This window comes from Trichechus manatus, unplaced genomic scaffold, assembly GCF_000243295.1.
Source record: "Trichechus manatus latirostris isolate Lorelei unplaced genomic scaffold, TriManLat1.0 scaffold00016, whole genome shotgun sequence".
NCBI classification, from domain to species: Eukaryota; Metazoa; Chordata; class Mammalia; order Sirenia; family Trichechidae; genus Trichechus; species Trichechus manatus.
The window spans coordinates 12,433,505-12,456,303 of NW_004443952.1; the positions used below are offsets into that span (position 1 = coordinate 12,433,505).

The 22,799-nt window shown below is 39.3% G+C and overlaps 1 protein-coding gene across 4 annotated transcripts in view; it reads left to right on the forward strand.

The window, feature by feature from the left end:
- ELP1 (elongator acetyltransferase complex subunit 1) overlaps positions 1-22,799 on the forward strand; it is a 63,726-nt gene that overhangs the window by 14,693 nt on the left and 26,234 nt on the right. For 3 of the 4 annotated variants that reach the window (XM_004372189.2, XM_023727411.1, XM_023727412.1), the window contains 19 exons: positions 653-776; positions 2,365-2,458; positions 5,071-5,301; positions 6,422-6,592; positions 9,883-9,982; positions 11,300-11,482; positions 12,499-12,605; positions 12,931-13,034; positions 14,639-14,692; positions 14,787-14,892; positions 15,721-15,836; positions 16,044-16,117; positions 16,802-16,880; positions 16,974-17,053; positions 18,553-18,690; positions 18,800-18,885; positions 19,213-19,361; positions 21,014-21,137; positions 21,967-22,064. In XM_004372189.2, the coding sequence (XP_004372246.1) occupies positions 653-776; positions 2,365-2,458; positions 5,071-5,301; positions 6,422-6,592; positions 9,883-9,982; positions 11,300-11,482; positions 12,499-12,605; positions 12,931-13,034; positions 14,639-14,692; positions 14,787-14,892; positions 15,721-15,836; positions 16,044-16,117; positions 16,802-16,880; positions 16,974-17,053; positions 18,553-18,690; positions 18,800-18,885; positions 19,213-19,361; positions 21,014-21,137; positions 21,967-22,064 (2,218 nt within the window). The remainder of the gene's footprint in view (positions 1-652; positions 777-2,364; positions 2,459-5,070; positions 5,302-6,421; positions 6,593-9,882; positions 9,983-11,299; positions 11,483-12,498; positions 12,606-12,930; positions 13,035-14,638; positions 14,693-14,786; positions 14,893-15,720; positions 15,837-16,043; positions 16,118-16,801; positions 16,881-16,973; positions 17,054-18,552; positions 18,691-18,799; positions 18,886-19,212; positions 19,362-21,013; positions 21,138-21,966; positions 22,065-22,799) is intronic. The other variant, XM_023727410.1, reaches the window with a different exon arrangement.

Sequence of the window (22,799 nt, forward strand, 5' to 3'; positions counted from 1 at the left end):
ACCCTGTGCAGTCCACACCTGCCTATCACATGCAGCTTCCCTGGTTATAGGTAAAGGAAATAGCTCCTCTCTCTCAGTAGCATCTGTTAACATGCAAAACCATTAGGTCTCTAGGTTTCAGACATCTTGTTTGCCTCTATCATTTGAAGACAACTGGCTGATAGAGCAAAGAGAGAAACGAGTGTGAATTAAAACTGTAGAGATGATATGAACAAGATAAGGCAGCTGAGATGTTTTCAGTGGATTGAGAGGTCTTAAAAAATACCTGCTGGAGCATGGAATATTTGCTAACATCATACAGTTGAGGAGAAGCAGGTTACAGTTTATAGGAGATTGTACTTGCAATGGTTTAAATAATTATTGTTTTTTTTAAAAAGCCACGCAAATGGAGTCTGAACCTGCAAGGCTCTGGGCAAATGGAGCCTTTGTGCAAATTAGAAAAAGGCATACTTTTTCCTTTGGGCAGACACAGTCCTACATGGAGGTGAAATGTTTACCAAGGGTCACGTAGTTATTTAAAACTTCTTTCCTTGGATAAAAGTTCATTTTTGGTAAAAAAAAAAAAAAATAATAATTTCTCTGAACTCATCTTAGTGTTAAGCCAGCCAGATGAGCTTATGGATGTTCTGACACCCTCTGGGTTTGCTTTAAGGCCCTCTGGCAGTTTGATTGCATCTACACAAGGCAAACCCAACCAGCAGGATGTTGTGTTTTTTGAGAAAAATGGACTCCTTCATGGACACTTTATACTTCCTTTCCTCAAAGATGAGGTTAAGGTAGGTACCTGAATTGTTCAGTCATCAGATTTACGGGACTTCCACAGCTATTGGGGAGGTTTATTTTTGATCTGTTTGCAAATAGAAGCTCCAAAGTAGATAGTAGTAAAAGTGGTGGCTTCTCGTAACACGAATTTTTTTAATAAAAGAGAAGTTGTTTTTACAAAAGAGATTTTGCAGAGAAAAAATGGCATTTCTTTTGCAATCCTAGGTACAGCACTGCATTATAAGCTTTTAGTACTACTAAAAGGTAACAGATACTAGCAAAATTACAATCTCATTTACACATTCAAAACTGTATTATTAGACTGTATATGATAACAATGACTAGATTTATTATTAGTTACTTTTACTATGGAGCCCTACTGGTGCAGTGATTAAGAGCTCGGCTGCTAACCTAAAGGTCAGCAGTTCAGATCCACTTCGTTGGAAACTCTATGGGGCAGTTCTTCTCTGTACTGTAGGGTCGGTATGAGTCAAAATCAACTGAAAAGAAACAGGTTTGGTTTGGTTTGGACTGTTACTAATTGGAGTCCCTCGGTGGGGCATTCAGTAACGCACTCGGCTGCTAACTGAAAGGTTGGCAGTTCAAGTCCACACAGAGATGTCTTGGAGAAAAAGCCTGGCTATTTTTCAAAATATCAGCCATTGAAAACCCTATGGAGCACAGTTCTCTGACACCACATGGGGTTGCCATGAGTCAGAATCAGTTTGATGGCAGCTGGCAGCTATATATAAACTGTATCATTATACCTAGATTTGTACTAGACTACTAACCTAAAGACTGGCAGTTTGAACACACCCAGTGATGCCATGGAAGAAAAGCCTGGCAATCTGCTTTTGTAAAAATAACAGCCAAGAAAACCCTATGGAGCAGTTACTGTGTAACACATAAGGTAACCAAGATTCGGAATCAACTCAAGGGCAACGGGTTTTTAGTTGCCTTTAGTTATAACTGAGACTGCGTGTTCTCACCTTTTCCCTATTAGGCTCATTTCACAAGTATTTGTCCTAGAAATCATCCCCAGCTGTGTGTTAGTCTGTTGCTACTTTAGACACCTTAGACCTGATCACGTGCTCAATTTGTAGGTTTCTCGGTGCCTTCTAGAGCCTGTTTCTACATACTGTGTTTATATTATTTTATCTTTTCCTTCCTTTCTGCAGCCACCCTGGTTAAGGAAAGTTATTATTATTTTCAACTGAAGTCCATAGTTTATTCAGATTTTAAATTTAAAAGACCTAATGTCTTTTTCTATTCCAGGATCCCGTGATACCACATTACATTTAGTTTTCATGTCTCTTTAGGTGCCTCTTGGCTGTGACAGTTTCTGAGACTTTCTTTGTTTTTGATGACTCTGACAGTTTTGAGGAGTACTGGTCAAGTATTTTGTAGGATACCCCTCTATTAGAATTTGTCTGTTTTTCTCACGATTAGGTTTGTTCAGTGACTCTAGGTTAGTAATTTACAGCTAGGGATCAGCTCAGGTAGTGGGATAATTTGGTTTGTGAGAGCAAGAAATTCAGCTGTTCTCAAATTTGAGGTAAATACATAGCCACAGGCCACTAACAGATCTTTTTCCCCCACTAGGTAAATGGCCTGCTCTGGAATGCCGATTCCTCTGTGCTTGCAGTTTGGCTGGAAGACCTTCAGACAGAAGAAAATTCCACTCTGAAAACCTATGGTAAGACAGCTGTGTTATCTTAGCCGATGCTCCATAAAATGTAGTTGAAGGTAGTAGGGCATGGAGTTGCATTCATCCTTCCTACTTAGCCCCACGGTGGAATCAATGATAGCTGAAGGGAGAAGGTGGAGATGTGGGAGTGCTTTGGTTTTATTGTGAATTTCAGTCATTGGTGCTTTCTCTCTCTGAATGGTATTACTGCAGAGAGTCAAACTGCTAATCAGAGGAACACTGTGCAGGTGAAAGAGGAATTGGATTAGCTATAAGTAGGAATCTTCTTTATAGCTTTATAAATGTGTAAATATATTTTTTTAAGTATATAAAGACGTGAAAATATTAGAAAATAATGGTGAGAAAAAAGAAAAAGAATTATCCTACAATTCTACCACTCAGTAATAATCACTGTTAAAATTTTATTGTCTTCCAAATCTTTTTCTTATAAACATATATATGTCTTGGTATAGCCATGATCTTTTTTTTTTTTTTTTTTTTTTGTTAAAAATATGGGTATGATACATGCAGTTTTGTAACTTGCTTTTTACTGTATCACAAACATATTTCCATTCCGGGTATACATGTGCATTATTTTTAATGACTGTTTAATACTCATTTGTGTTACAGTTATTAAATCCCTGATGTTAGACATTTAAGATTTTGTAATTTTTCTCAATCATTAACAGCAATGCACTGAACATTTTTGTTCATAAGTCTTTTTACTTGCTTGATTCTTGTCTAAGTGGCTTTCAAACTTTTTAATCAGTAGAACATTTTCTTTAATTGGAACATTATTAAGAAGCTCAATATGTAAAGTGATTTAACAAGTCAAGTTCTGTTTGAAGCTGGATTGGTCAGCCCCAAGGGACTGTATGAGTTTTGGGTTCAGTCTTGCCAATACTGGGTATTGTAGTTTCTTTTTAAAATTTTCCCGTAGGGGAAATGAAAAATGGAACTTGTGAAAGGTTAAATGTACATTTTTTTGTTTGATGGTAAAATCAAGATTTTAAAATAGGTATTTATTGGCCACTTATAATCTTTCGTGAGTTACTTTTTCCTTCTTTTGGCCATTTCTTATTATAAGAGTTTTTATATATGAATTCTTGTCAGATACTTTCCAGATATTTTTCCTAGTTTGCCAGCTGTTTTTAAATCTAACTATTTTTCCCTTACATACTTGTGAAATTTTTCTGTAGTCCAGTCTGTATATCTTTTTCATGTGTTTGTTGTTTGGAAAGCTCTTTCCCGATCTAAGATTACGTAATGGTTTCAGTTGTTTCACCTGTGTTTTCTTAAAGTTTGTTGAGTAGTTTATAGGTTTTTATTTGCTTGTGCATGCCTATTTTACATTACGAACTTTATCTATAGACTTTATTTTTCATTCATTTATTCATTCATTCATGCATTCGTTCAACACAGTAGTTCTCAACCCTGGCTGCACCTTTAGAAAAATATATCCAGGCCTCTTCTCAGAGTTGGAGTCATTGTGTTGGAATAGGGACTGTGTATCAGTGTTCAATTTAAAAAAAAAAAAAACCCAGGTGATTTTTAACGTGCAGCCAGAGTTGGGAACCTCTGATAAACCAGTGTGTCAAGGGCTGGACACTGTAATATGCTCAGGATAAAAATGGTACACAAGAATAGCCACAGGCTCTGCCCTCACAGAGTGTGGGCGTGTGTGGTCTAACTTACCAACTCACAGCTCAGTAAAAGTATTGTAGTAGTGTAGGTAGAGAACAGGTTAGATTTGCTGTGATTGCTAAGTTAAGAATTAGAGAACAGGGAGATGTTTAAAAATATATGTTCCCTAATATAATTAAGATCTTAATTTGTATGCTTCATCTGTTTAATAAAATTTGGTTTTGACATGATTAGTTCTTGTTCTTTTAATAGATTTCTGATATTAGAAAGGTTAATTGAATACTAATCTCCCTTGGAAGGAGCCCTGGTGGCACAACAGTTAAATGCTTGGCTTCTAACCAAAAGGTTGGTGGTTCAAACCCACCCAGCGACTCTCTGGGAGAAAGATGTGGCAGCCTGCTCCTGTAAAAATTACAGCCTAAGAAACCCTATGAGGCAGGTCTTCTATGTCACATGGAGTGGCTATAAGTCGGAATCGACTTGATGGCACCTAACCAGAACAGCAACAATCTCCCTTGGACACTGAGTCATAGTTAACACCAGATAGCCTTGGACACAATTTCGTGTAAAGCACCTGGAAGAAAATAAGCATCTTAATGTAAAACAACATGGTGATGCTAATCCAACTACTCTTGGATTGAGTATTTTAATACTTTCAGTCTAATTGCCTAATTGTTTTCTCCCCACATCTTTATGAAAACGGCTCACTAGAATACTGTCCTGTTCTAGTAGGCTTCCAGCCTTATCATAAAGTGTGAAGATAGAGGCGGAAATAAATGTGTGCTTCTGACTTTATTGATGCTTGACATTTTTCCTCTGTGGAAAACTGTCTTTTAACAATCATTATTGTTATTATTTTAGTAAAGAGGCCGAGTGGGAAGGGTCATTTAAAAAAAAAAGAATGCCCCATTGCCCTCTAGCATGCGGTATGAAATCCTCCCAGCCTCTGACGGCCTTCCTTTTGTTTTCCCTTGCAGTTCAGCTCTGGACTGTTGGAAACTATCACTGGTATCTCAAGCAAAATCTTCACTTTAGCAGCTGTGGAAAAAGCAAGCCTGTGTCTCTGATGTGGGACCCGGTGACCCCGTACCAGCTGCATGTTCTCTGTCAAGGCTGGCATTACCTCTGCTATGAGTGGCACTGGACAACCGACCGGAGCTCAGGAGACAATGCGAGTGACTTGGCAAATGTGGCTGTCATCGATGGATGTAAGCTGCTGGAAAGTGCGGGCTCTGGTCCATGAGCCTGGGAGGGGTCTGGGCCCAGGCTTGCCGATGGGGTGGTTTGACCTGAACAGTGAGGAGGCTTTTGATTGTTTGTTTTGTGTGTTTTTATTTATTGTTGTTTTGCTTCCAGTTGAATGAGAATGCCCTTACATGGTACGTGCAGTCTCCTGAAAACCACATTCTCCCCACTCTACCCAGCGCCCTGGCACACACTGCCCAGTTCTCTGTTGTACTGTGTCCATGGCCTTCACACTTACTTGTCTGGCCTTTGAAGGCATTTAGAATTTTGACCCCTGGCATAGAAGAGGTGAACAGTAGTCTGGGGGGAGTCATGTGTTAGCCTTGTCTTTTTGCCCTGACATACATATTGGCCCCTGCACCACTTGTGTTGCTTTGTTTTCTGATACAGTACTTGATAATTATTATACCTCCCTGCTATGTTCAGTTCAAGTTACATATGTCTGTCTAGTGTGAGGAGGGTTTTTAATTTTTTTAGCAGGGGAGGGGGAAGTAATTGGGCAGAGAAATAGTCACTGAAACAAACAGTTTACATACTCCTAACATAAAGGAACACTTTTTATAAGATTGTAATGTGAGTTGGTATTCTAATTCATGCTCTGTGTAACCGTCATAACACTGGTTTTATAATCATTCTCTGCTCAGGTGACTTAATCAGATCTGCCTTGTTACCAAATCCAGGCATAGGGATGTGCTTTAAGGAATTTGAAGGTACTGATCCTCTTGGTTTAGTGTGGCTTGGTTTACAAGCCCAGGTTTAAAGCTAGAACTCTGACCTCGTTGCCTTCTTGTCTGAGTCCCTGGCACCTGAGACCACCAAGCCCAAAGATGGACTAGCCTCGCCCTGGAGGTGACACTAGTCAGATGTATCAATTAGAGCCCATGACATTTACTCCCACCCTGCCCCCCAAAAAAGCACTATTTTAAAGGTCATTTATGAGAAAAATACTGAAAATTATTTTTAAGGATTGCTGTATATTTTCTACCACCATTATTACTTGGTGGTACGGTGCTGTTCAGATGCCTTATTTTACAAATGGAATATGAACGTCTAGTGCTTCTTGTGTCTCTTTCTCACATGCAGACAGGGTATTGGTGACAGTCTTCCGGCAGACCGTGGTTCCACCTCCCCTGTGCACCTACCAACTGCTGCTCCCACAGCCTGTGAATCAAGTCGTGTTCTCTACACACCCTCAAAAGAGTAACGACCTCGCTGTCCTGGATGCCATTAACCAGATTTCTGTTTATAAATGTGGTATGTTCCAAAAGTGTTGTAGATGTTCTGAGTCAAGTCCCTCCTACTCCTAGACAAAAGCAAGTTATAGTTTGGTGTTGCTTAGCTCTAGTGTTTCTAATAATTTTGGAGTTTATAATTGACTTCATTATCATGATGATGTTTAATTGGCTTGAGAGCTTTGTTTTTTTTACCGTACTCTTTCTTATAAAAATAATTTGTTTTACTTTATTGAACTTGAAGAGTCAGTTATTTAAGAATACAATTCAACTCTGGAAATAGGATAATATCTTACTATCCTTTAACATGTTTTACAATGTTCATTGCCTTTGCACATACTTTCAGTTGATCTTCCCAGCCCTCATAGGAGCTATGCCAGAGATGGAGTTTTTGTGTTTTATAGATGAGGGAACAAAATGCCAGAGGACTTGTGATTTCCTTAAGGTCTTAGTGGTAGAGCAAGAATGGAAAGGACCTGAACACAGTGTGCTAGTTCCTAATCCAACCGTTCTTCCACAGCCTCATTGCTGCCAGTTCCTGGTTGCTTTCGATTTACTAGAAAACCAACCAAAACCAAACCCATTGCCATCGAGTTGATTCCGACTCACAGCGACCCTATAGAACTGAGCGGAACTGCCCCACAGGATTTCCAAGACTGTAATCTTTACGGAAGGAGACTGCCACATCTTTTTCCCGCAGAACGGCTGGTGGATTTAAACCACCAACCTTTTGGTTAGCGGCCTAGCATTAACCACTGCGCCACCAGGGCTCCTCTGATGTACTAGACTAATTTGAAATTTGTTTTTTATTTGTGAGTTCTATTGTCATGTCATAAATTATGCTGGCGTGTGGCATTAGTAGCCTTGTTTCAAATATCTTTTGAATTCTTAGTTAGAAAAAGCATAGATAGCTGCTGAGAGAGAATGATCAAAATTAATACATACTAAAGGTCCCTACTTTCATATCAGGTTTTCTGTTAAAATGATAGGCTACTTTTTATATGGATCCTGCTTGGATATATCATTGGTTTCTCTGGTTTATAGTTTCATTCTCTAAAAATATTGTTGCCCTTCTTAAACTTCTGTTTTTTAGTAGCTTTTTTATTTTGGATAATAGTAATGTATTCATTGCGAAGGCAAATCAGAAAAAGCAAAAATTAGCTGCTTTTCAAACAGGTTTTTCATCAGCCAGTACTACCAAAAATAAACAAATGATTGTCCCTATTACTCTATTATTATTTGGATATCTTACTGTCAGTTTTATGAGATTAAAAAGAATCAGATGTAGAGTAAGCTTTTGTGGTGCTGGCTTTATGCTACTAACTTAAGTTTATATATTATTTTACACAATGAGTATTTTGTCCTACATTTACTTTAAAAAAAAAAAGACTTTATTGAATTTTATATCATTTATCTATTTAAAATATACACTTCAGTGGTTTTTAGTATATTCACAGAATCATGCAACCATCACCACAAGTTTAGAACATTTTCATCACCCCGAAAGCAACACCATACTACCCTACATTTATTTTAGTTGATACTTACAAGTCTCTGATCAGGTAGGGCAGGTTGAGAGCTCTGCTTTTGGAAGACTTGTTCAGGCATCAGCGTGTGGTGAGGGTCACAAGTGGGGATGGAGCCAGAGTTACCAGTTAGGAGAAGGCTGTAGCAGAGTGTCTAGGCAGGAGATGGTGAGGGCTTGAATCAGGGGAGTGGCTGTAGAAATGAAATGAAGAGAGAAATTGTATGAATTCAGGAACTTGAAGCTTTTGAGTTAAGGAGCAGACTGGAGAGTTTGGTTATAAGAGTCAGGAAAAAGTTGTGGGAGACCTTGTTAGGATTTAGAGATTGGCATTTCACCATGGATCAGTGGCAGGCGGTGGTCCTAGTGAGGGCAGCTCAAGCGGAGTTGAAGTTGATGAATGCCAACACTGGGTGCTGACAGGATGAGCAAAGTAGGAGGGCAAGTTGGTGAGATTGAAGAGTGCTAGTGGAGAAGCAGCTGACATTAGCTTCTAGTTGTGCAGGGAGTCAGGTGAGTGTTGAAAAGTAATGAGTTTCATTGAGGTTAAAAGAAATCAGAGGAGAAGAGTTTGGAGGTTGAAGTCAAAGACAGAATCTTCTAGTTTGAGGTCTCAGAGTAGAGCAGGTCAGCATTCCACTCAGTACTGAAACTGAAGAGGAAAGAGCACTAATTACAATTGAGGAACTTTGTGGCAAGTGGTGGACATTTTGGAGGGGTGGAGACAAATTAGATGCCAAAGTTTTCAAATTTTGAGGCCTTTTTTCTTCCTCAGTGTTTATGGGTCTTCTTAATGTGCCAGACTTTTTTCTGGTCCTTGCCTTTGTGGAGTTTATATTCTAGTTGGAGAGAAAAATAGTAAATAAAAATATAATATGTCAGATGGCAAGAGCCATGGAGAGAAATAGAGCAGGACGGGTGTAGGGAGAGCTGGAGGGTGGGGGCTGCAGGGGGTGCGTGGGTTTTGTATTGAGGGTAGTCAGAGAAGGTCTCTCTGGGAAGGTGACATTTAAGGAGAGGTCTGGTAGGAATCAGAGAGGGAGCCATACATTCATCTGAGGAAAGAATGTTCTAAGCAGGATGAAAAAGCAACCTCAAAGGTACCAGTGGTGTTTAGGAAATAGCAAGAGGCCAGGGCAGATACAGCAAAGCAAGTGAGGGGAGAGTAATGGGAGTTGAGATGGTAGAGTTGACGAGAGAAAGCATGTAGGGCTGTAAAGGCCCTGTAAGACCTTGGCTTTTATTCTGAGACAGGTTGCCATTAGAGGGTTTTGATTAGAGGAGTTCTGTGTTCTGACTTACTTTTTTAAAGGATTTCTTTGGCTGCTGTGCAGTAAATTGAGTTAAGAATGGAAAGAACGTCTTAGAAGGGAATGCTTAGGACTTCGGAGGATGCGAGATGTTGAGATGGTTGTGGGACAGTGGGAGGAAACAGCTCTGGGGTGAGAGGCAGCCCCTCCACCTGGTTATCAGTGAGGATGGTGATCGATGTCATATCGGGGAAAAAAGCAGGTTTGGGTAAGACTGAAACGTAGACGGAGATCTTAAGAAAGAGATGTGGTTGTTTTTTTGATTGCTTTATTTGCCGTCTACCAAAAAAGAAACCAAAAACCAAACCTGTGGCTGTCAAGTCAATTCCTATTCATACTGGACAAGGCGTTCTGCAATTAATAGATTAGAGCTCTATGATTTGCCTTCTAGAACCTATTAATTGCAAAACCTGTTGTCCAATATAAACTAAATGTTTATAGGTTACCCTAATAATATTTACATTTTTTGTTTTCTAGGTGACAGTCCATGTGCAGACCCTACGGTGAAACTGGGAGCTGTGGGTGGAAATGGATTTAAGGTTTCCCTTAGCATACCTCACCTGGAAAAGAGATACAAGTAGGTTATACTTGGTAATCTTGGACCTCTGGGAGCAGAAGAAGCCAGCGTTTAGTCCTAAATTCAGTCAACTGTTACTATTCTGTGCTTGTTGCTGAGTGGAACGAGAAGGAGACACAACACTTGGGCCCTGATTTTCAGCGTGGTTAAGGAAGCCAGTTGCCTTGCACATCTGAATGCCATATATCCTGATGGCTGGGCAGGGAGGCCAAGTCCTCAGCTAGCTTAGAACCCACTCCCCACAACAGCCCTTGGTTCTCCAGGGAAAATCATGTGCGAATGATGGAGCTGAAGATGGTAGGGCAGAGTTGTATTGTCTTACATAAATGAGGATGTATAGGTGTTAGCATATGGATAATCTAATGCAGCCTGTGTCTTTATCTCTTTATCTCATACCAAACTCCTGGACTTCTGAGTGCTGTGGTTTGAGGGTCCCAGGTTAGAAATCAGAATGCATTTTCCCACTGGAACAATGTAAATGATTGGGTATAATTGAATACCTCAGGTACACTATATACTAACTAGAAAGTGTGAGGTAGTTTAGAATATAGTTTCATTTTTTAAAAATTGAGAGAAGGGTGACTGCAAGTCATTTAGCGAAGGTTTCATTTCATGTTGATCCTTAAAGAAGGGATAGATTGGGGATTGGCAAAGAATTGGAAATGTTGGGTGTAGTGGGGAGGAAAGCGTTAGTGACAAACAGAGGTGGGGTGATCCAGGGTGGTAAGAAGACTCTGGGCTGAGTGGAGTTGGAGAAACTGAGTCTGGGGAGAGCTAGCTGAGTAGGAGGATCAGGCTAGTGATAGAGCTTCTTCAGCACGAGCTGAGGATTTGACACTTCATCTAAAAGGTAGAAGTAGCCATTTGGGTTCCTAAGTGTGGTGGCAAAAACTGTGCCCTGGTCAGGTGTACAAATGCTACAGAAGATAGGCGTTAGATGCAGGGAAACCCTCTCGCAACCTAATTAGTCATTTTGATGAGAGGTACTTAGAAAAAGACCCATGCTTTTCAGACACAAATATCTACGGGAGTCTCATTTGAATGTTGGTAAGTGGGGTGGGTAACCCCTTCTTGTGTAGTCAGTTTCCTGAAGTGTTCGATTTGAATCTAGACATCTCAGAATAAAAGAAGCTCAATTTCAAATAAATATAAAGCATTCTTAAGCCAAGTGTTTGGAATTTCTGTCTTTGGCATTATCTCTCCTGATAATTGGGAGTTGACTATCTACAAAGTGGTTCATTTTCTTTTCCTTCCGGAATATCTCAGTGCTTTTAATGTTTTGCTCATGTCTTGGATATTCTTCAATGTTTCAAACAGAATTCAGTTTGAGAATAATGAAGATCAAGAAGTAAACCCACTGAAGCTTGGCCTTCTTACCTGGATTCAAGAAGATATTTTCCTGGCCATAAGCCACAGTCCGTCCAGCCGGCAGTCTTTCATTCATCGTATGACTATGGCCCTTTCTGAGACGGATGAGGAGCAAGGACAGCTCAATGTCAGGTACTACAGTGCTTCCCTGTATTCCACATGTTAATAAACAAATGAAATTGTGCTTTTGTCTTTTTTTTGGTTTCTAGTGAGCAAAGTTGAGGAGCAACTTTCTTGTTAGACACACTTGGTACAGGGTTAAGTCTAGTTTGGAGTCGTGTCGATACAACTAAAAATGCACCAAAGAGTGGTGAAAAATAGGACAAATACCAAGAGATGTGGTAAAACATTTTTAAGATTTGTTACATGTTTTAATTCAGTATATACACACATTCTGGCAGGGTTATTTTTAGATCTTAGAATTGATTTTAATAATACCAGGGGTAATAAGAGCGACTAATTCTCATGAGCTAATGCAATGGAAAGAGATTCAATATATATGTTTTATTTTGATGTGGTGACTTCTTCTGGCCTTCTGTCTTCTACATCATCCTGTTTGGCCCTTCACTGCTTCTGCTACTAGAAAGTCTCCTCTGTTTTTCTTGCTGAAATTTCACTGCATCTTGGACATGAGTTTTTGTTTGGATTCCGACTTCATGCAGATTTTTGTTTAATGAATGCTTTTCTGTGTAATGCAATCCTTGTTGTATAGTAGGTAGTGTTTTCTTTGGCCAGCTTCAGAACTCCACAGGTTTCCACTGTCAAGACTTGGCACCTTCGGTATACACTGATATTAATCCCTAGGCTCATTCAAAATTAAAACCTTATTGGTTAAATTTATATTCTGTAAATCCTTTTTGCAAAATGAGGAACCTTCCCTTATTGTATACATAAAACATATTAAAATGTAGTCATTCATGCCTAATCTGTGACTTATAATACTTCATGATATTTTGAAAAAGCTTTTTATAAATGTATCTGTGTATAAGTAATATATGTATATGTATATATTGTATTGGAATAGGCAGTCCAGCACCAAAGGGAAACTGCTTGCTTCTTTTTCTGTTTTGCAAAATCAGTGAAATGTCACTTCTGAGAAAAATGGTTTATTCACACCTGTCTCCCCTGCTTTTTGTTACTGTTGTCAGCTCATCTGTAGTGGTGGACGGGATCATAATCAGTCTATGTTGCAATTCCAAGACCAAGTCAATAGCATTGCAGCTGGCTGATGGCCAGATATTTAAGTACCTTTGGGGTGAGTATCAAAGTGTTAGAGAAGCATGTTTATGACTTACGCGAGTGTTCAGTTCTCGAGAACATGGACTTGTGAGCATCTTGTCAGTGCAGCACTGGCTGTTAGGTCTTTAACTGCCCTGGCAAATCCTGCTGTAGAGTGGAATTGGCAGGTGTACCCTACCCCTGTCTTCTGTTGTAATGAACTGAAATAGCCTAGTGAGTTTCCATGTTACATTCGGAAAGTGATCTAAATTGCACATAAGTGTTTTAGCAAGTGTTGATGTTGACAGTTGTTTACAAAGAGCAGAGCAGCTCTTTGGAAGCCAGATCTGTCAATCCTGCAGAGTCACCTTCTCTGGCTGTGGAACCATGGAAGAACCCTGGGGGAGTTGCTGTCCGGTTTCCTCACCCGTGCATGCAGACTGAATTGGCCATCATTGCAGGAGAGGTAAGTGAACACAGGGCAGGAAAATTCACCACTTAAAGCAGTTACCCAGGGGCTGGTGGTGTTAGGTAGAAAGAGTGTGGGTTTTGGAGGAGGATCCAAGTCAGGACCCTGGCTGTCTTGTAAATCCAAGCCATCTCCCTTTTCTGAGCTTCATCTTCTTCATTTGTAAAATGGGATCAATACCTATGTCTCAGGATTTGGAGGAAAACTAAATGAGATCATATATGTGATTGAGACATTGCCTGGAATGTAGTAGCTAGTTTATTCCTTTCCTTGGAGGTGTAAGTTCAAAAATAAGAAACCGCAATTGATAAACTTTTGTCTTCAGTTGTACAGAAAATTCAAAGTTGGTTTTATTGAATCCCTTTTGAGGACAACAGAAATAAAATCTCAAAAATGATACCCAGTTGATTATCATCCAACAAATGCTAGAATGCCTGTAGTTGTGGTGGGTGGTAGGATATAGTGATTTTAAAACAAAACATCTGGCATCACTGCTCTTCTGGAACTTAGAATCTATCAATGTAGATATAATTACCCCCTGTGATGGGAGAAGGAAATGAACAGGGTATAATGGTAGAGAATTGTGAGGTGTTTAGGGGGTAATTAGAGGATGGTAGCTATGGGGAGGTTAATTATGGTGGTCTCTAAAGTGGTGGTGTATGCTGAGATGTGAGCAAAGAGAAGGATCTATTCCTGAGAAAGGAAAAGTGTTCCAGGAAGAAGGAACTGTGAACACCTTGAGCTTGGGAAGAGCTCAGTTTATTCAAGGAATGAAGGGAGGTAGTGTGGCTAGAGTGATAGGCCATAGAAGGGAGTTTGGATTATTATTATTTTTTAAAAGATTGAAAAGTTAATGATTTTTAATCAGTGGAGTGACTGTTTGCTTCATGGTTGGAAAGGTGATTCTGTCTGGCCAGTGGAAAGTTAGAGCGGGGCAGAGGTGGAAGGAGGAACCAACAAAGAGACTGTTGGAGTGGAGATGATGAGGGTGGGAAAGGGCATGTATTTGAAATAGACATCTGAAAAATCAATCCACTGTCATCGAGTTGATTCTGACCCACAGCAACCCTGTAAGACAGAGTAGAACTGCCCCATAGGGTTCCTAAGGCTGTAATCTTTACAGAAGCAGACTGCCACATCTTTCTCCCACGGAAACCACTGACCTTTCAGTTAGCCGCTGAGTGCTTTAACCATGTGCCACCAGGGCTCCTTGAGATATACATAAACCACTGTTGTCACTGAGTTCATTCCAGCTCACAGCAGCCCTACAGGACAAAGTAGAACTGCCCCATAGGGTTTCCAAGGAGCGGCTGGTGGATTCGAACTGCCAACCTTTTGGGTAGTAGCCGAGCTGTTAACCCCACTGCACCACCAGGGCTGCTTGAGATATACATAGGATATAGAGATGGGCTTGCTGGTGGATTAGATGTCATCGTAATCCATTCTGCACTGGACCAGCCACATCTTAGGTGTCTATATCCAGTCCTGACTACAAGGACCTAGATGTGAAATCATAGGGCAGTGGAACTAATTAATAGAAACATTCAGTGTAACTAGTTTGAATTAGAATTGTTTGTAATTCCAGTTTTGTTTCTTTGTAGGAATGTGTCCTTGGTCTAACTGATAGGTGTCGCTTTTTCATCAATGACACTGAGGTATAAAAACTTGGTTTCGCACTGTATCCTTTTCACAGTGTTTTCTCCAAGTAATATTGCTAAATTCTCCCTTACCTCCCTTGTCTTGTTGCAGGTTGCATCAAATATCACATCATTTGCAGTGTATGATGAATTTTTATTGTTGACTACTCATTCCCACACCTGCCAATGTTTTTGCCTGAGAGATGCCTCATTTAAGAGTAAGTTTTCAGTGTATAAAATAGGAACAATCCCTCTTCTGATATCTTTTGTTCTTTGACTTGTAAGTTTTTTACCTACTTTGGCTTATTATCATGAAGTCCTAGAACTGGAGAATATCTTTAAATTTTACTTACTTCCCCAGTTAAATTGGTCTACAGCAGTTAGCAAAGACTTCTAGAGAAAGAGTTTGTTTCTTAAACAGCACATTCTAAAGTTAAACAAATTTTCAGGAAATTTTACTGTATAACTAATTTAGTATTTTATGTTGATGTTTTATGTAGATGTCAAACTGGCAGTATGCTCTGACTTCTATGTAATCTCCCTTTTCTCACTGTGGCCACACTCTGTGGCCAGCATCTGAAGAAATCCATGTCTTGGTTTGTAGGAAATTGGCTCCATTTTTCTTCTCTTCCACGCCCCCTTTTGTGTATGTTGTATATATGTATTTCTTCCTTATTGTAAAGGACCCACCTATTTTCTTTGCTCCTGTCTTAGAAATTGGGAATCTGTCTTTCACTGATGTGATTATAGTGTACCGATATGCTAAGAAATGGAGAATCTACCCCAAACCTCCCTGTGTTTTTCCGAATCGTTTGAGAAGTTGTGTATGTGAGCTTGCATGAGGACTCACAGAGAGGGCAAGTCCCAGGGACAAAGTTGTTTAACAGAAAGTCTAGCTGTCCTGAGGTCGAGTCTGAGAGCAAAGGGACCTGACTGTTAATGGCTCTGTTCTATTTTGGATAATATGTGCAGTTTCATCAGCGGTTAATGGAGAGTGGCTTGTCATGATAGTGATTCTTAAGGCTTAGTCAGTGTGCTGTCTTTAGCGTTACAGGCAGGTCTGAGCAGCAGTAATGTGTCTAACGAAGAGACGCTGCGGAAGGTGGAGAGGGGTTCACGCGTTGTCACTGTTGTGCCTCAGGACACAAAGCTCATATTACAGGTAAGCTGATTTTTAAGGCTATCCTTCTAATTGTCATTAGGCAGTCAATATCAAATAGAATTCTTGCAGAACGTATTTTACAGTCTCTGATCATTCATAATCATTTATTATAAGCCTTTCCTTGGTAGATTCTCTGTTAGCTTTGTACAGAGGAATGCTAGTCAAGTAAAATGTTTTAGTTATTGTTTTTTAATTATTTATTTTAAGATGCCAAGAGGAAATTTGGAAGTTGTTCACCATCGAGCCTTGGTTTTAGCCCAGATTCGGAAGTGGTTGGACAAGTAAGTGCCTACTTATATGACTAGTTAGCTTGTTGTTGCGACTTACATGTGAAGACAGTGATTTCATTACAATTTTTAAAACTTAAAAATCTGAGAAACCTTCATTACGTATGTCTTCAGTCAGATTCTCAGATTTTTTTTCCTTCACGTTTTGATTTTATAACTATATGTCGTAGTAGATATTATAAGCAGAAGGAATCTTGAAGCTTGTCATATAAAACAGGGCTTCATGAAGAGACCCGTCAGGGGATCCATATAGGCTTTAGATGGCTCGTGAACCCAGGGATATTGTACACCAGACAGTGTCTATGTGTATTTTCCAGGCAGAAGGCCCAAGGCCCTCAGGAGATTTGCAGAGGAGTCAATCAAAAAACCCGAGCCACTGTTGCAAAGAAAATGAGCCGTTGTTTGAATCTGTTTGGGGGAAACTTGGTATTAGAAAGATCTTTATTAACATTTTCTTGAAAAACTAAATGAGTTTCTGTTTTGCGTAGATGGGGATATAGTCATCAGACTGCCATGATAACTGAATCACAACTTTTAAGAAGTTAAATGAACTTGATACCTAATTTTTTCAGTCTGTGACTTAAGCAGAAACCCAGTAGTAGTTTTTTTGGCATTTCAGCTGTAATCTAATTATACCTGCTTTATATAATGAAGAAAACATTCTCTTTCTTCTCACAGACTTATGTTTAAAGAAGCATTTGAATGCATGAGAAAATTAAGAATAAATCTGAATCTGCTTCATGATCATAACCCTAAGGTAACTTTCTAAATCTGACATTTGCTCGAGCTCACTTTAGACTTCAACTAAGGTGATCTGAACTAAAATGTTTTTTCCTCTTTTTTTGGGTAGGTGTTTCTTGAGAATGTGGAAACCTTCATAAAACAGATAGACTCTGTAAATCATATTAATTTGTTTTTCACAGAATTGAAGTAAGTATTTTGAATTGCTCATGAGTATAATAATATCCCTAGTTTTCTTCCTTCTGGTTAAGGAAGTCAAACAGATAAATAGAGAAGAAAAATTACTTATGCTTTTCAGTATATTTTTTCTTACTACAATTTTTAGATGCCAGATATACTAGTTTTTCCTTTTCTCCCCTTTTTTAAAAACAGCCTATTTAAAAACTGAATTTAAAACATGTCATTCGGAAGTATTATTTGATGTTATTTGATTACTTAATTTTAGGTATACATATGAAACTATTTGCCTTAAAAAAAAACCACTTTGTTTTTCTTGGGAGATTGAAATCAAATGATGTCTTTAACATGATTATTTTCCAACTTATTAATGAAAATTTTTAGAAATACAGAAAAGTTGAGACCGTTGTACAGTGAGCATCATACCCACCAGCTAGATTCTACAATTCGTATTCTGCTCTATTTGCTTTATTACTGTCTACCATCTGTCCTTCCATCCATTCATCTTGTTTTTAGGTGCCTTTCAGACTAAGCTGTGAGCATGAATCCACTTTACCCCTCACTACCTCATCTTGCATAGCATGAACTAGATTGCATTCTTGGTATATGGAGTTTTTTGGGTTTTGTTTTTGAGGTAAAGTTAATCTAAAATAAAATACACAAATCATAAGTGTACCATTCATTGAGTTTTGAAAAATACATAATTCCATGTGGCCCAAAAACCGCTCAAGATAAAGAACATTTCCTTCACCTCAGAATGCTTCCTCATATCCTTTCTCAGTTAGTCCCCGTCCCCACCCCAGGCAACTACTATTCTGAGTTTTTCATCATAGATCAGTTTTGCCTGTTCTAGAACTTCATATAAATGGAGTCATACAGTGTTTATTCTTATGTATAAAGCTTCTTTCACTGAGCATTATGCTTTGAGAATCATCATGCTGGTGCATATATCACTAGTTCATTCTGTTTTATTGCTCAGTGGTATGCGGTTGTGTAGATACATCATAGTTTGTTTATTCAGTCCCCTGTTGATGGACACCTGGACTATACCCACTTTGGGGTTAATATGAATAAAACTTCTGTGGACATTATTGTACAAGTCTTTGGTGAACATGCTTTCATTTCTCTTGGATGAATACCTAGGAGTGGAATTGCTTGGTCATAAGTTACTGTAGGTTTAGTTTTATAAGAAACTCCCAGACTTTTTCTAAACTGTAGAGGTAAGATAGCAGAATTTGACAACTGATTCCTAAAGTTTTTATCACTTAGAATGCAGTTCGATTTTCCTGAGTCACTTTTTTGTGTGATGAACTGCTAAGCATTCAGACTGGGAATTAAAAGTTAGTCATAAACTTTTCACGTTTCCAGCATGTATGAATATTTTTATAACTGAATGGTGTTTTCCAACAGCCAGTTGTATTGTCTCATTGGTACTCCTAGGTATACGTTAGTAGTTTGATAACTGAGTCATATGTTCAGTTAGTAACATTTTAATACACACTCATTCTTAGGGAAGAAGATGTTACAAAGACCATGTACCCTCCACCTGTTTCTGGCAATGTCCAGCTGCCCAGAGATCTTCATGGGAAAAGTGTAGACCTTATCTGTGACACTCTGAGAGCAGCCATGGAGAACATAAATCCTCACAAGTATGCATGCTATTGTTAGTTGGCATCTTATGAATAACAGACATGTATAGATGTCCTTATTCAGCTTGTTCATCTTTCTCATGCTGGTGTTTTTCACTTATTACCTCAGGTACTGCCTGTCAATACTCACCTCTCATGTGAAGAAAACAACCCCAGAACTGGAAGTTGTACTGCAGAAGGTACACGAGCTACAAGGTAGATACCTCTTCACAGTGAGTATTTCAAAGTGACCTCAACTCTCACCATTCTTCCAGTCGTTTGGAGATCGTGTTGACCAGGACCGTTCCCATTGCCATGTCATTGCCACATCATATATTTAACACGTGGCCTTTTGGCTGCCATTTTAACATGAGACCTTTTTTGAGTGCTACCCTACAAAACATGTACAAAAGAATGAAAGATATATATTCATTTGGTGTCCCTTTCTGTCAAGGAAATTTACTATTTTGTTTTTTTGGTTGTGTTGCTAGGTATGTGGGGTTTTTTCTCATATGTTTTGTTTTTTTTCTTAAACACTGACAGGAAATGCTCCATCTGTTCCTGATGCTGTGAGTGCAGAAGAGGCCCTGAAATATTTGCTGCTTCTGGTAGATGTTAATGAATTATATGATCATTCTCTTGGGACCTATGACTTTGATTTGGTCCTCATGGTAGCTGAGAAGTCACAGAAGGTATGTGGAGTTATTACTTTTACATCTTTTTGGTTTTTGTTTATATGTCATGGTAGTATGAAACCTGCTCCTAAGAGGTTAGTAGCTTGCCAGACATTGTACTCCAGGGCCCTTGTTTTCCTAAGCCTCATTCTGCCAGACTGTTTTGATTGCTGGGTTGCATAAGTAAACTAAAATTTCTTGGTGATTTTTTAAGATTATAGGTGTGTGTGTGAATTGATTCTTCTTGTATAATGGAAATATATCAAAGGATTCGAATGTTTGGCTTCAGCTCTTTATCATCAAGGTCTTTTTTTCCAGTAGAAAGTGGAAAACCTGGAGGATAGAAAGGTTCAGAGTCTCTTGTCCTACCTTAGCATGCTGCAGTCAAATAGTTTGAGCACCGTTGGTCTACTCTTTTTATCTGGGTTTCTGCAGCCCGGTCTTGTCTCCTATCTGTCCTTTCTTTACCATTGCCAGAGTTTTTTTTCCAAAAAGGAAAATCTAATTCTTCATTCCTCTGCTTAAAATCCGTCTTCAGCTCCCCATTGTCCCTAGCATAAAGTTCAGAAACCATAATATTACTTAAAAACCCTTTTATGATCCAACTGCTGTGTATCTCTACATTCTCATCTCTTCACATTATCCTTTTTCTGCCCACAGAGAAAAGCCTTTTATTTCCTCCCCCGCTCACCACCACCACATGCCTTTGCAGCTAGCAGTACTTTTGCCTTTCCTGGGCCTCCACCACTCTTGCCCTCCCCATTCACCTGGCTACTCATCTGCATCTTGGCTGAGATGGCATCTTCCCAGTAGGCCACAGTTGCCTCCCGCCCACCACTCAGGCACTAGTCTACATGGACCTCGTATGTGCTTCCATCGCACCCAGCGCCTACCCTGCGTACCACATTGTCTCCTCTACTAGATTGCAAGTTTCCTAAAGGTTAAGGGTTGTGTTTCACTCTTTGTACACATCAAATTCTTACTAAATATTTGTTGATTGAATATTTTGGCCCACGTTTTTCTCCCATATCACATCCATAAGCATTTAATTATTTACTATCTTAGGGTTTTTATCCAGTATTATTCTTACATATATTCACTTGTATGCCCAGTGAAATTGCATTAAAAACAGGAAACATGTTTCTTTGGGTAGAAAAAGAATTTTCTTCTAGGGCATGGCACAGAGCTGAAGATGATCAACTCCAATTAATACTTGGTTGGCGGTGCCTCAGAGTTTTGTGTCCAGCTCAGTATAATTTTACCTGTTTTAACACTTTTGGCCTTTGCCAGTGGTGGGCATGGAAAGTCATGAGAACAGCACCAAGCACAATGCCTTGCACTTTAGGAAAAACCAGGATGCATTTGTTGAATATCTTCTAGATTGGAACCTTTTTTCCTTATTAGCCTATGAAATAAGTGGCTATTGTGAGACTTAAAGAATTAGTCGTTATTCTAAATGAAAACTAATAATACTCATATCTTGAAGCATTTTTGCCAGAAAACTTCTTTTATGTAGTTTGGTTTTATACACTACCTAATATATAATTACTATATTATTGTAAGTTTAAAGTTGTATAGTTTTGGGTCTATTGCTGTAAATTAACTATTTTATTTTTATATGTAAACATAATTACACACAATAAGTTCAGCTTATTGTTTTATCTTCCTAGGATCCCAAAGAATATCTTCCATTTCTTAATACACTTAAGAAAATGGAAACTAATTATCAGCGGTTCACTATAGACAAACACTTGAAACGGTATGAAAAAGCCATTGGCCACCTCAGCAAATGTGGTAAGTGTGATGAGGGTTAGTATGTTCATATCTGATTCATATCTTCTTTGGAACTAGGCAGGGCATAAATAAAATGTTAGTTTAGACATAAACTGTTTTCAGTTTCCACTCCCAAAAATTGTGACAAGTGTGTATGTGCACCTTATTTTATCATGTATTCTGAAAAGCGTAAAGCAAACCACTTTTAAAGAACTGGAGGAGCTCCCTGACTAAGAAAATAAAGCACTTCTTTTTGGATTAAAAATGATCACCCCCTAAATTAACTTAATTGTCTCAATCAAAATTAGTTGATAATGTAGCTCTTCTTGTGGTGTTTGCAAACCCGTGAGGGAAACCACGGCTTGTCTGGAGTGAGTGGCGCCGTCCACCGCCCAGTGCCCTGAAGACACAGTTTCATTGTCATTGATGGAGTAGAACAAGTACAGTGGCTGTGATTTTGCTTCCCTCCTGTTTTATCTGTCCCATGCTGGAACCTGTGGCTTCAGCTGTTGTGATTGTTTCCTAAGATGAAACAGGGACATGGAAGAACCCCTAGGGGTGCTTGGTAAGCACTTGGCTTCCAGCTTCCCTGGAGAATCATTTGTCAGGGGTACTATAGAAAGAATTCCTTTTAAGTAGAACGCTGCTCCCAATTAGTGCTTCTCATACATCAGAATCTCGACTGGTGCTTGTTAAAAATTCAAATTCCTGGATTCCCTTCTCCAGAGATGCTGATTCTATAGGTCTTAAAAAGATTCCTTGCTGATTTTCTTTGGGGACTGTTGGAATAAATAAAATCCATTATGCTTCCAAAATCTAAACCTATGTTATATGACTCTTATTCCCACAGGACCGGAGTACTTCCCAGAATGCTTAAACTTAATAAAAGATAAAAACTTGTATAACGAAGCTCTGAAGCTATACCCGCCAGACTCGCAGCAGTACAAGGTGTGTGGTGTGTGAGATGAGGCTCTCCTGGCTTTGCTTTGTGCATTAGTTGGAAAGGGGTGAGAAGTCATTTAAGTCCATAACACTGTCCTTGGTTTCAGGGTTTGTGTTAAAATTAATTAGCCTCATCTTGAGTTTCTTATTTGGGAGAATGATCCTGTCCTGTTCTAAAGAAATTGCCCCTGCCCGAAACCTAGGAGTTGTCCTTGATTCCTCATCTGGAATACTATAGCAGCTTCCACGTGGGGTTTCCTGCTTCCATTCTGCTGCCTCCTCCCATCCAGCCTCACTGCTGTGTAACTGAGTGTCTAAAAAATGCAGAGCTTTCCATATATTTCAAGATAAAGGGATAAAGTGTTCTTATTTGTTTATCAGACATTTACTGAGCTCTTCTCATATGCCAGATACCTTGCTTGTAAGTTAAGTGTATTATATAGTCCTCATAACAACAACCTGAGAGGGTGTTGTGCACACTTTACAGATGAGGAAACTGCATGCTGGAGCTCTGAAGTGGCAGACCGGGGACATGAGCCTGGCTCTCTAACCACAGAGCCCATGCCGATCGGATCGCCAGTCCTCTTTTGTGCCATTACCACACCATTTTCAATTCATTTGTAAATGGCACACATGTTTTTCTATGAGCTAGCCCCCCTGCCTGCTTCTTTAGCATCAGTGTCTGCCACTGCCACTCTCCCACACTCCTGGCCCCTTGTAGTTAGTTCCACGAATGCACTG